This window comes from Mandrillus leucophaeus, unplaced genomic scaffold, assembly GCF_000951045.1.
Source record: "Mandrillus leucophaeus isolate KB7577 unplaced genomic scaffold, Mleu.le_1.0 Scaffold682, whole genome shotgun sequence".
NCBI lineage: Eukaryota > Metazoa > Chordata > Mammalia > Primates > Cercopithecidae > Mandrillus > Mandrillus leucophaeus.
The window spans coordinates 560,476-574,194 of NW_012107386.1; the positions used below are offsets into that span (position 1 = coordinate 560,476).

At 40.4% G+C, this 13,719-nt stretch overlaps 1 protein-coding gene across 7 annotated transcripts in view; it reads left to right on the plus strand.

The window, feature by feature from the left end:
- The first annotated feature begins 934 nt into the window (after positions 1–934).
- The window catches only part of PTPRK (protein tyrosine phosphatase, receptor type, K), a 594,458-nt gene continuing 581,673 nt past the window's right edge, over positions 935–13,719 (plus strand). For all 7 annotated transcript variants that reach the window (XM_012002300.1, XM_012002301.1, XM_012002302.1 and 4 more), the window contains exon 1: positions 935–1,536. In XM_012002300.1, coding sequence (XP_011857690.1) covers positions 1,440–1,536 — 97 coding nt within the window. In that variant the 5' untranslated portion in view covers positions 935–1,439. The remainder of the gene's footprint in view (positions 1,537–13,719) is intronic.

Below are 13,719 nucleotides of genomic sequence, written 5' to 3' on the forward strand. Positions count from 1 at the left end.
AATTTCACATTGTCTTGATTTACAAAGGCTAAGATGTCTGAGAAACTGACAGATGTCAATCAACAGACTTGTTTTAGTAATTGTACATAACACATAAGAATTCTGAATCAAAGTTATTATGTTATTCAATTGTGACTATACCTATTTTTTTGTGATATTTCACCAAAATGAATAAAGTATGTACCATACAGTCTTACCACAGAAAGTAAGGCAGGGTGGCATATGGCGAAACCACTTCAAGCTGCTGAAGTAGTTAACTGTGAAATATTTTACTGTCATAATATAGCATTATTTTCTGCCAGATGAATCATTTCAAAGAAGCTGTTTTCATGGTCAGTGTAAAAGTCCTTTTGTTAAATACTTATGCTTTAACTAGCTACTAGATATAAATAATAATAATAATAAAACCACACACAAACACACACACACACACACCCTTTCCTACCCCACCAGACCTAGGTGCAGGGAAGGGATAATAAGCCCTGATGCAGTTCTTAGGTGAGAAGTGGAAAGGGGCCGGAAGGTTTCAGAACAACAAGCAAAGTCAGTGAAGCAGAGTAAATCCAAATACTTGGCAAATGACAAATAAACCAGAAAGGAGACACGCCAGCCGTTCACGCTGGAAAGTTACCGATTGTTTATTCTGGTTCAAGTTTTATTTATTCTATGAATAAGGGACAAGTTTTCGATGGGGGTGGGGTGTCTTATTCCTTATTACAAGAATAAGGAAAGGGGAGTTTTCAAGGCGGGCGGGTGTTTCCTCAGGACACTTCCACACTCCCCTTTCTATCGGCAACAGCTCGGGGGGACCTCCACCTTGGGGACGGAACCCCAGGACGCCTCTCCTCGGACGGCAGGGGTTTCTCTGCGCGCGTCGTCGGTCGTCTGGTCGCACGGCTTACCGAACTCTCGCCTCTCAAACTCTGATTTCTGGAACAGGGCAGAGAGCTGCGCCGGGTCCCCTTTCCCGCCCGCATCCCCCCCACCACCCCGCGAGCGGCGGCTGGCGGCCGGGACCAGGCAGCGAACAAAGGCGGCGCGGGGCGCGGGGCGCGCGTCCGGCGCTGGCGCGCGTCTCTCCGGCAGGAGGCGGCGGCGGCGCCGCGCCCGAGCCCGCATTCCTCAGAAGCGCCCGGAGCCCGCGGGGCGACGTCACCCCCGGCTCCGCCCCCGTCCCTCCCCAAGCAAAGTAACTCTTGACTAACAGGAGCAGCCTCCGCCGAGCATGGAGAGCTACCGCCGCGGCCGGCCGGCGACGCTGGCGACGCTTTCGCCCCAGAGGTAGTTTAGCGACCGCGAAGAAGGAAAAAGTGCGGGCGGGCGGCTGTCCTCTCCGGTCCTCAGCCCGCGAGGCCCGGCCCGCGCCTCCGTCGTGGATTTCGCGGCGATCCCCCCGGCAGCTCTTTGCAAAGCTGCTTGAAACTTCTCCCAAACTCGGCATGGATACGGCGGCGGCGGCGCTGCCTGCTTTTGTGGCGCTCTTGTTCCTCTCCCCTTGGCCTCTTCTGGGGTCGGCCCACGGCCAGTTCTCCGCAGGTGAGTGGCCGGGGGGCGTCCCCGACTAACGCCCGGAGTCCTGGGCTCACGAGGGGTGAGCCAGGTCCCCGCCAGGACTGGGGCAAGGATCGTGGGGAGCTCTCGCGGTCCGTCGGGGGTGGGGCATACAGGGTACAAGGAGGGCTGTCCCCAGAGTTCGTGCCAGGTGGGACGTGGGGCACCCATTGTTCCTCGCCGAAGCTCGCTCGGGGCGCACGCTGGCACGGTCGAGCCGGAGACTGTGGGGACCTGCTGGCTTCGGCATCTCGCGTGGCCTGCGCCGGGCTAGTGGGGAAGAGAGAAAGAAAAAGTAGTTACGACTCCGGTGACGGCGCTCTGTTGCTTGTGCTGCGGGCTTGTTGCTGTCTGCCACTTGGGTGTTTAAACAAATTCCCCGGGAAGCCATTGTCAGAAATGTGGAGATTCGAAGGGACTGACCTCGGCGCGCTTTGCCAGGTGCTTTTTGTCCCGGGAATAACCTCCCCTGACTATTGTCTAACTACTTCCCCGTCCCTCCCCGAGTCCCATTTCTCCTCCCCCAGCGCTGGGTTGCTCCTGGGCTTGCCCTGTGCGCTTGGGCACTGCCTGGAGCATGTTCTGTGTGTGTGTTCGCGGAGCCCTGTAAGATGTGTTGAAATGCGGTTCTAAGGACCCATTCCGAGCGTTCATGGGGATCGAGGTCTGGGCGCCCGGCGGAGGGAGCCTGACTCGCGCTTGGGAGCCCGCTCCTCGGGCAAAACCACCGGCAGGCTGGCCCCGCGCCCCCCGGATCCGGCCTGGGGCTGGAAGCGGACTGTAAATGACTGCCTTCCGCCGGGGGAACCCAAAAGGAGACATGTGGAGCGTCTCGCAGTAGCCGTGGGCTTTCTCAGTCAAGCCGCTCAAAGAAGTACGTGAACCCCGGCTCTCCCGGTCCCGCCCTCTGTTCCCCTCCAGTTTTGTTATCCTTCATGTAGGTTGGTTGCTTCTTTCGTTCTCTCCTCTGGGGGCTCTGAAGTTTCACCAGGTGGACGCTGGGGAGCGGGCTCCCGAGCACTTGTCTACCTCCCACCTGTCCTGACAACTTTTCTGGCCAACCTACCCAGCTTAGCTTGGCTGGCGAGCGCATCCGCTGCTGGGGTTCGCGGTGCAGATGGAGACGCAGAGGTGGCCAGAGGGTGATGGAGAAGACGGGAAAAGCGACAGCCGCGCTCCTGGCTGAAGCCACAGGACGCAAAGAACTTACTTTGTACCTGACAGTTTCTCACGTTGTTGTGGCTGCCCTGTTTCCTGGAAATAAAATCAAATTGTTGTTTTCTGGAGTAATCGTTTATTTCTCTTCCATTTCCCTCTTATCCCCGCCCCCTTTAGAACTCTGTAAAGGGAGTTAAACAACAGATTCAGGTGGCAGCATGTGTCGTACATTCAGGCAGAGATTATGAAATGGCAGCATGCAGAGGAAAAGCCCTGTATATAGGTGATGTACGCAGAGGGTAACAGCTCTGTGCAAAGAATGATCCGATGATTTAATTGAATTCTTTCTGGAGTAAGCATTACTGCATGCATCTCTGACATATAATGCCCGTTAGTATTGAAACCGTGCTTGATGTAACTCATTATATGCAGGCAAGTTGGAGTGAGTATTGATTTCTGAACAGTATTTGTCACTGCACCGAGAGCCTACGCTTGAAAAGGCTTGTAGTTTGTTAATTGAAAGTTTGAACTCTACCAGTTGCATGATTAAACTTACATGTATTCAAGAGTTGCAACTATTAATGTCGCCACAGCTGATGGATATATTTTCAGCAGTAAAGAAACTTTTCTTTTTCTCTTTTTAAATGTTATTTGCCCTTTAATTAACAAGTAAATATTACGTTTCCTCCAGCTGAATGTGCAAATGAGCTTTTCTGATACCTGGAGTTTAGAATGTACAATAAACAATTGTGTTCTTAGATATCTAGTTCTAAGTACTTTAACTAAATATGCCTGGCTTTTCTTTAGTGACAAGCATAACATTTGACATTATGTTGTATATTTAATTAATATAATGTGCATTCCTGAAAAGTATAGTAATCACACGATTGCATCTCAAGATTTTGCCCGTTAGGAATGTATGCCCAGAAATGAATGTCTTTTATTCCCAGAGTTTAAAGTCAGATTGCGGATTTGCCTTTCTTCACAAATTATAAGTTTGTTTTGTTAATACTTCCTTTTTTCTGGCTATCATAAATCATTTGATTTTTTTGTCATAAAATTCTATGGCAGTCAGATTTGTTGCAGACATAGATTAGAGATGTATTGGAGATTGGAGGTGTATTCTATTTTTCTGTTTTTTCTTATATGTTACTTTAAATAGTGAACTTCTATTCCTTTTGAGAAATTTAAATAAATACACTTTAAAAGTTCAAGACAAATTCATGTTGAGAATTTAAAAATATCTTAAGTATGTCTTTCAAATCATATTCATTGAGATCAGTTTACTTTCTGATATCATGTGGTCCCTAATGTAGTAAGCTTCAAAAGCAAATTTTGAAAGGCTGAGCATTGAAAGTATATGACATGTGTCATATACTTACTCAGTTTTCTTTGTTTAAACCAAAAATGCAAGAGTGTTTTCATTATTGTGACTTTTTTCTTAGCTTTTGCAGTTAAAGTGTAAAACTGCTGCACTGTGAGCCTCTTTAAAACCAGAACTTTCTGTAAATCTCAACTCATATATTCTTTCAGTTTCATCTCTCACTTAAAATGACCCCCATGTCATATCTGAGGAAACCGAGGCATAGAAGAATAAAGAAGTATTAAAGTTTATTCACTGAGTTGTATAGCTATGATATCTTGATCTCATAATGTAAGAAAGTTTTCTATAGGACTTAGATGACTGACGAAACCAGATGCAGATAAGGTGATTTGGAAACTCAGCTTTCTCATCTGTAAAATGGGGATAATAATACCCGACCTGACCTTTCCACATGGTTTTTATGTTTAAATGAAGTAATTTATGGGAACTAGCACTGTAAATCACAAAGCATTGTGCATTTATCTGGGGTGTAATCATCATTAAGTGCTTTAATTTCGGCTTTTTACTGCTTCCAAATTCTCTCTCCAGTAAGTGCAGGCTGTTCAGGATTTGTGTGTGTGTGTGCGCGCACGTGTCTGTGTGTTTTCACTCAGCCAGTCGTTCATTTTAATTGTTGTTAAACATAATTATTGTTAAACGTAAACATACTAGATTGGCCAGACCATAATTTTGTCAGCACAATGATCGATTATCCTTAATTTTTTTTTTAACTTACCTTGTATAAAATCCTTACTTGAGTTAGACCCGTGGAAGAGTCACTATTAACATTCCTAGTGTTTCTAACTACAGAAAAAAAATATTTTTAGTCAGTTTCTTTAGCTGTTGGTTCAGCTTTTCAACTCTGTGTTGAGAATAATATGTAGCTTTTTAGATGCAGTCTTATCAATGACCTAGAGAGGGACCATTGTCTCTCTTGTATGATAGGAGCCTGGAAATACAGCTCGAGATCCTGCTTTGTCTATAGTTCCTGACATGTCACCCTGTTGATGTGCACTCACCTGATGCTTAGGACCCTGTAACTCATCTAAGCAGCACCTGAGTAATAGCTGACTCCTTGTTGTCTCTTTATGTGAAATTAATTTCTCTTATACTTTTTACCTGCTCAGAAGATATATTGGAGCCAGCTTGCTTTAAGGTTTGCCTGTTAGTTTTTTCGGTTTGGATTGGCTAAATATCCCTCAGTCCTTCAATTCATTAAAACTCCACATTCTAATCACTAGCAATCACATGTAGCTGGACATTTCCAGAACTGTTTTTTCTCTCTCTAGTCCCCTTGTATCTGACTCTTGATTTTCCTAGATCGCGAGATGTAGTTTTGTGTCTGGCCTACCCAGATGGAAAGAGGCGAGTCTGGCTGCTGTTTGGACATTGGCATGTGTACTGCTGACAGCTCTCTCTTTGTGTTCATAAATGTGAATTTGAAAAATAAATCAACCGCTCTGCCACTCTGCCCCCTCCCACACTCCCTCCTACTCTTCTCTAGCAAAAACAGAGCCCCACATACATATACACAAGATCACAGCCCTTTTGGTTTTGCCAAATATATTTTAGTGCTGTACATGTCCTTAAGAACTGGAAATATGACTCATCCACTAACCAAAGCTAATGCCAGCATTCCCACCAACTCTCATATTTCTAGCAATGATGGTTTGTTACAGGTTTTTCTGGCCTTTAAAGGAATATTTAATTCAGGTGATATGATTCCATATAGAAAAAGTGTGTTGGCTACTAATATTTTTAAAGTGCAGTGTACCAGGTCTACTCAAACTGGTATTAAAAACAGTGTAAATCATGCTAAATAGGGATCTATGCTGCTCCCATTTCCCCTACTTGCTTTTCATGGAGGGCAGGAAGAGAGATGCTGGAAGATTGAGAGCAGGAAGCATCAAGAGAGTTTCTTAAGGACAAAACAAAGAACACAGGGATTCTGTGTGTGTGCACGTGTGTGTGTGTGAGTATGTGTGTGTATGTGTCTTTGATCTTTTACTTAATTTTCAGAAGAGGAAAAATAGTCCTATTTTTGGCTTGTTTATTGAAATCAGCCTTTGCCTTTGCCCAAACACATTTATTTCTAGTTCTGTCAATGTAAAAATTTCCCTCTGTGTATTCCTCTCAGTCTTTATGCTTTGATCATATGTATCTGGTCTGTGTTCCTTTATCAAATGGTGTTTCTTTTTGCCTAAAAAGATGTAATTGCTTTTGAACATGACTTGTTTTTTTAATCAAAACTCATGCTGTTTGTCATAGTACTAAAAAAAAAGCACAAGACACCAATTCATGATAGGTCTTAAAATAGTATTTGATAACAAAGTAAGTGAATAATACATTAATCAGGCTAATTTTTATTTCAATTGAAGCAAAAAGCAAATGTGCGTATCCATGAACTAATCTTTTAATGTCACAGAACGTTCATTTGTTGCTGTCTCTGAAAGTCTTTGAGTTCCCTTTTATAAATGGGGATAGACAATTTCAGAACCATATTGCTTGATATTTTGAGATAAGTGAGATGAGTTACATACAACTATGCTTTGGAAAACTTAAAAAATGTTATGATGTTTGACGTCATTGTGAACTCTGAATAGTCTATAAACTTCACACTCCACATTAGTGCAAATGTGTTTTGTGAAAATACTCCTAAAGAAATGTAGTTTCACATAAAAGGTTTTTAAAGTTTCATGAAGATTCTGTTGCGGGAAGTATGTTTATTTTCCTTTTGTATTCTTGTGGGAATTCTTTTGATCTGCATTTAATATTTTAATAATGAAAACTAAGTGTATGTAATTTTAAAACTTAGTTTTGTGAGGTTTTTTTTTTAGATTGTTGAGGTTCTGGAAAACACTGGGCCCGGGATCTAAAGATCACATTGATCCTCTCGTGGAACATTGCCATTTCCCCACTTAACTCTGGTTGAATTTTTTGGCATTCTCCTTTGTGTGTTGATAATCCATAAAAATTACAAGTGGCTTATTTTGTCACTTAACGGTTGTTTTAGGATCAAATTAAGTTGTCCTAAATGGAATAATCCGTGTTTCCACTTAATATGATTATTGAGCTCTGATAATGAAAATGATGAACAGGACAATGCTGGCTGAATCCTCCAACAGGTGTCATTCTAGGAATTGTTTGAATAAGGGGAATTCAGAAACAAGGCCAAATAAAATAGTGTGTAGTGGAGTTATTGTTTGTATTTATTTTGTTGGGAAATGTGAAAGATGTAAGTATGTAGTCCCGTGTGTGAATACATACACACACACACACACACACACACACACACACACCTCTTAACAATGCTAGGATTTAGTTGTAGAAACATTTAGGTTAGAAGGAAGGTAAGGGCATCTAGAGATGGTATCAAAACTTCATACTTACGTTTTTGGAAAGAGTAGTGACAATAGATCATTACTTTATTTCATAGATGTAGAAACAAGAGGAAAATAAGCTGTATATAATCTATACTGTATACTATACTATACTGTTATATTTTAAGGATAAAATAATAAATCTTTCTCCAGATTGGTGTCTATATATATAAACCCTTCCCAGTGCAGCCTGTTCCTTAACCAGCTGCTCATAGGCCGATTCTCCAAATGTTGTTCAAGGCTGCCGCTGACCAGCCACAGAAATTCCCCTAATCGTTGTTGGACAGTGGAGGTGACCTAGCAGCTGCTTAAGTGGCAGACTGGCAACAGTTCCTTGACGTGATTTTTCTTAGGTCATTCAGTAAATTCAAGAGTAGAGAGGAAGGCTTTCTAGGGTCCTCACTACCCACCCAGGGATTGATGCCTGATTGCTTCATGGTCATTGTATTCTTTGCTGCAAGGTGTCCTGGGATTTTGTGATTCATGGACCAATATAATTAGCATCATCTGGAAACTTGTGATGATCTGTGATCATCTATCAGAGCCACCCCAGATTTACTGAATCAGAATCTGCATTTTAATTAAATCCCCAGGTGATTTGATGGAAGATTTAATTCTGAGAAACACTGCTCTAGGACAAAGAAAACTCAGCTTATAAAGATTGTCACATGCACTTTACTGTAGAATTTCAAGAGGATTGCAAAAGGATTAATTATAACTTGTAATACATTTCCTTGGATTTTATATTTCTTTTTCCTTTCTTTGTCTCTTTCTTTTCTTTTGTTTTTATGGAGATGGAGTGTCGTCCTGTCACCCAAGCTGGAGTGCAGTGGAACGATCTCGGCTCACTGTAACTTCTGCCTTCTGGGTTCAAGAGATTCTCCTGCCACAGTCTTCCAAGTAGTTGGGATTACAGGTGCGCCACCATGCCCAGCTAATTTTTGTAGTTTTAGTAGAGATGGGGTTTTACCATGTTGCTCCGACTGGTCATGAACTCCTGAGCTGAAGTGATATTCCTATTTCAGCCTTCCAAAGTGCTGGGATTACAGGTGTGAACCACTATGCCCGGCCCCCGGAGTTATATTTCTGATCAGTATTTGCTTGAGTATTATTTAACATTCCAAACACATCAAAACAACAGTACTATAGAAGTTGTTTTAAAGAATGCTCAGACGATTTTGAAAAAAAAATTTTCATAAGAGACTAAAAATAAGACTAGTTTTGGTTATGAATATTTTGTATAAGAATATTTAAAGATAAACATACTCTTTAAGGAACCAAACATGCTATATGCAAATCATTTTTAGCATAATGTTATGTTGATACAGGAAATACTATTCCCTCTGATATTACTAGTAACAGTCTCTTGCTTTATAATTCTCTTTTTCATGTAAGTATAATTTAAGATCTTTGTAATAAGGAGCTCATTTATAGGACAGTCAAATTTAATGAATGGGAGTTAGTAGGTAGAATGCATTAAATATAACTGGTGTTCTTTTTATTATCTTTTGTGCTCATATTTAAGAACAAATTCTTGTCAGTTTTCTCAAGAGAAAAATTATGATGTAATAGACAGTGTACACTATTCATGTCAAAACACAATTTTACTTGCATTTTATAGCTTGCTTTAGCATTCTTTTAGAAAATGAATTTTCCCAGAAGACCTAATTGCCTTCTTATTAATGAGCCTGTAAGTGTTTTTTGTTATCCATTTACTATTCTAAATGTGTCTACTTGTGCTAACTGTTTCAACAGTGATGTCTCTGATTAAATCACAACTGCTAGATTTTTTTTCCATTCACTACTGGTTCAGAAAATACTGGCATAATGACATGGTTATGGCAGAGACTAATAAAAAACACGAAGTAAAAATTAATATTCACCCATTACGGTTGGCTGTATCATGAGATCAGAAGCTGGAGTTTGGGATAATAGCAACATTCTCTACATTTTTGATACTGTAAATAAAAGTCTGCCTAACCTATATTGTCTTAAATTTAAAATATATAATTTATTGAATTAATTAACTGTAAATCAGTATGATTTCCGTATGTACTTAATTTAGACACTGATGTTTAAAGAAAGAGGTTTAATAGGAGACTGATCACTGTTAGAGGAGAAGTAGTGATGGAGAAACTCTGAGAGGGCACTTTCATATATCTTCAAGAGTTTTACACTTACTTTTTCTAATTTTACTCCAAATTCTAGAACTTGTCTTTTTTACTAATCCTGCTTTTATTCTTATGAGCAATAATTAGGTTCATTTATTTTCTTACATGTTGGAAAAGAGAGCTTTTCCCAAAGCAATTGCAAAAATAACAATATGAGCTGCCATTTACTGAGGTCCCGTGACCTGCTAGGGCCTGTGATCAGTGTTTTACATAATTTTAAATCCTCACAATATCCTTTAAGATGAGGATCATCTCCATTTTAGAAACTAAGGCCTAGAGGGGTTAAGTAATAACTTGTCCCAAGTGGCTATATGAGTCACTGGTAGAGTCAAGATTCGTTAATGAATGTACACAAATGTTAAAAGATTAGACATTTCTTTGGTTGCATCTTGGCAGAAAATGTAACCCAGACTGGTTGCAACAAAAGGTGAATTTGTCTCTCCTAACTACAATTCAGGTGGAGTTTGATTTAGAAGTTCACGTAATTCCAGAGACATGATGTTTCTCTGCCTGTTCAGTTTAGTTCTAGGGTATTCCAGGAGCTTTTTAGGCTACATATAGAGGAATGATGACTGTGGCAGCTCCCACCCAACAAGATCCCAGGTTCAAGTCCCTTAAGGAAATGTGAATTATCTGCTGGTTGCAACTGATAAGACTCTAAGGTTTACAGTGATTGAATCCAGTAGATCATGTATCCAACCATTTAATCTAAGGCTCTGACTGAGGGGAAGTTAGTGGTTGATTGGCTTAGCCCAGGGTTTATAAACTTTCTGATGGGGAAGAAAGAAGGTGGGAGATGATGGGGAAGAGACAGTGGGATCAGATGGTTCCCTGTTGTGGACTACTAGTTGATCTCTAAGTGGGAAAGAGTGGAAGAGAAAGAGAGGAAAGAGGCAATTTGTGTCTGGCAGGCTTGTATACATTTACAGATCACCTGTTTTTAATCTGAGAGTATTTGTTGGCTTTCCTTTTAAGGACTACTTTAAAGCATGAATTTATATTATTTCTGTTATTTTATTTTCCTTGCCTCAGTATTGAATTAGTCTAACATGAAAAATTGGTAGAATTTGGTGTTAAAAAAGACCTTAGAAATTAATGACCCTTTCATTTGACGTAACTTGCCTAAAGCCACACAGGTAGGAAGAACTTGAGCTCAAATTAAAGATTTTAATATATAGGTTAGTGTTCTTACTATATATATACATCATATACCAATGTATTCTTTCTCTCTCTCTCTCTCTATATATATATACACATATAATTTTCCTTAAGAGTAATCTATCTAGATAATTCTCATTTAAGATTAAAAAATTTTGGTTTGTATTCCAAATTTCTGAAACAATATTCCAAATATAAACCTGACTTAATGATTGGATTTGAATAGTAATCTGAATATAAGGTGATAATATGTCTGTGAATGCGGAGACCATCTTGGATAACTGCTTGGTTTTCAGATGCCATGACAGAATTTATACATGTATGCATGTATAGGTGTTTGCTTGTATGCATTTATTTATTTTTAATAGAAAGCAAAGGGTAAAGTAAGCTATGGTAAATGATATTGACACAGACAAAACCTACTAACTCAACTATTTTTGAAAAGCTCAAGAGATGATGGTGATTTTATTTTTAATTTTGATCTTCTAACCTCTGCTGCCTAACTTTATTATGTATATTTGAGCAACATGGGATTATTAGGAAGAGTTGCTCTAAGAAATATCTTGGGGTACTAAGTAATGAATAAAATATAGAGAAGTAGCAGCTGTTTGCCTAGCTACCTCCTCTCCTAATGAGAGATTTACCCAGGCTGTTTTAATCACATGTTAGTGCTAGTGGATTTGACTGAGGACCATGGCTGTGCCAGTTGAGGCCAGGGGATAGTCCCCAGGCACTTTAAAGGTCCATAATGGCCCTTCAGTGGCCAGGGCAGCTGGCCTGGCAGATAGGGGTGAAGGCAGTGGTTGAGAAGGAAGGTTTACTGACTTCATCGTGCTTCCCTCTGTCACTGGAGGCTTGTTTTCATACACTTTTGTCTATTATCATAAATAACTTATTATAATAACTTATGACCCTTTTTCTGTCTTATTTATGTCCTTATGTGATGACTGTCAGTCCTAAATGATGAAGTTTGTAATAATTTGCCCTAACCACCTGGTCGGTTGGAGCAGATTGCTATCTAGTGTTGACTCATTATGCCCCTTTATCTAAACCAACACTTAAATGCTCAGGAAATAATGAATGAGGTGAAGGAGCTGGCAGCAACCTACTTCAGAGCCAGAGCCTTTGGAGATCTATGCAGGAGGCTGTTGAATGCCCAGAACGTTGGCCTTGCTACAGGATGACTTGTGTTCCAGTCTTAAGCTCTGTCACTTTCTGAGATTTGGGAGCAGTCCTTTCTGCTTGATCCCTCATTTCTTTATCACCAAAATGAGAATATTACAATGAAGAATGACTTTAATGTCTTGTCTGGTCTACTGAACCAGACACTTTTAAGGTGAAAATGAATAATATATGTGAAAGTAGTTTTATATTTGTAAACTACCATAAAAATGTAAATTTTGTTAGGAATAGAAACTTTGACGATAAGGAAAGTATTACCGAAGGCATAAAAAGTGTATATGCTGAAGAATGGAAATGAAAACAATAAATGCTTCATATATTTGCATGTTTAAGTGATACATTGCCTCTCAATGTTTGGGAAAGTGGTATAATAAAGAAGAGTGAGCATGGTTCTTGTGAATAATGGGTGATTTTGCAATCATGTATCAAAAAGTGCAGTCTCCCCCCCCAACTTTTTTCACATATATGTACTTCCTATGTATGTATAAATAAACTTTAATGCTACCAAGTAGTTCAGTAGCCCTCCCATATCTCTGGGGGATACATTCCAAGGTGACCAGTAGATGTCTGAAACTCATATAGAACCCACCCTTATATATACTATACTATGTTGTTTCAATTGACAGTGGAAATGGCTACTGAGTGACTAACAGGTAAGTGGCCTGTACAATATGGACACATTAGACAAAGGGATGATTCACGTCCCGGGTAGGATGGAGTGAGACAGCATGTGATTTCATCACGCTACTCAGAATGGTGTGTAATTTAAAAGTTATTTATGTCTGAAATTTTTTTGTTTTCTTTAGACGGAGTTTTGCTTTTATTGCTCAGGCTGTAGTGCAGTGGCATGATATTGGCTCACTGCAACCTTTGCCCCCTGGGTTCAAGTGATTCTCCTGCCTCAGCCTCCCAAGTAGCTGGGATTACAGGCACCCACCTCCCCCATTCCTGGCTAATTTTTGTGTTTTTAGTAGAGATGGGGTTTTGCCATGTTGGCCAGGCTGATCTTGAACTCCTGACCTAAGGTGACCTGCCCACCTCAGCCTCCCAAAGTGCTGGGATTGCAGGTGTGAACCACAGAGCCCTGCCTGAAATTTTTCATTTAATATTTTTGGACCACAGTTGACCAAGGGCAGCTGAAACCACAGAAAGTGAAACTTTGGGTAAGGGGGTCTACTGTATTTGTATTTCCTCCAGATATTCAATATAGATTATGTGATTATAAAATAAGTTGTTAAAGAATGTAAATGTGTTTTAAGTACTTATATATATCATATATAGAAAGCTGTGTGTATACTTTTTTCCTTTTAAAATTTTTCATGATGAGCTAGAACATGCTCTTGTCATCAGAGCTGTTCTGCACATGATTCTGATGAGGTTTATATTCTTTGATTTATTCTTTCACTTCATGTATCTTTGAACACCTTACTACGTGCCCATGCTGTGCCAGGTTTTGAGTGTGCTGGCAAGTAAGCCAGCAGTAACTTGTCCCAGTGCCTGTGAAGCATTTGTAATGTTAATGACTTTTAAGGCATGGTAATATTTGCATCGCTCCCCACTTCTAGTGATTCACAAATGAAGTGTGGGGCTTTTTTGGTAACTGACCATATATTTTGTAACTGACCATACTCCTGAGATGTGGCAAGTATCAAAGCTCTGTCTGTCTCAGTTTGCTGATTCACTTCAGAACTTGCCTAGGATAATTCCAGTCCATCTGTAGTCTTTCCATGGTCTTGAAACTACTCAAACAAGTAAA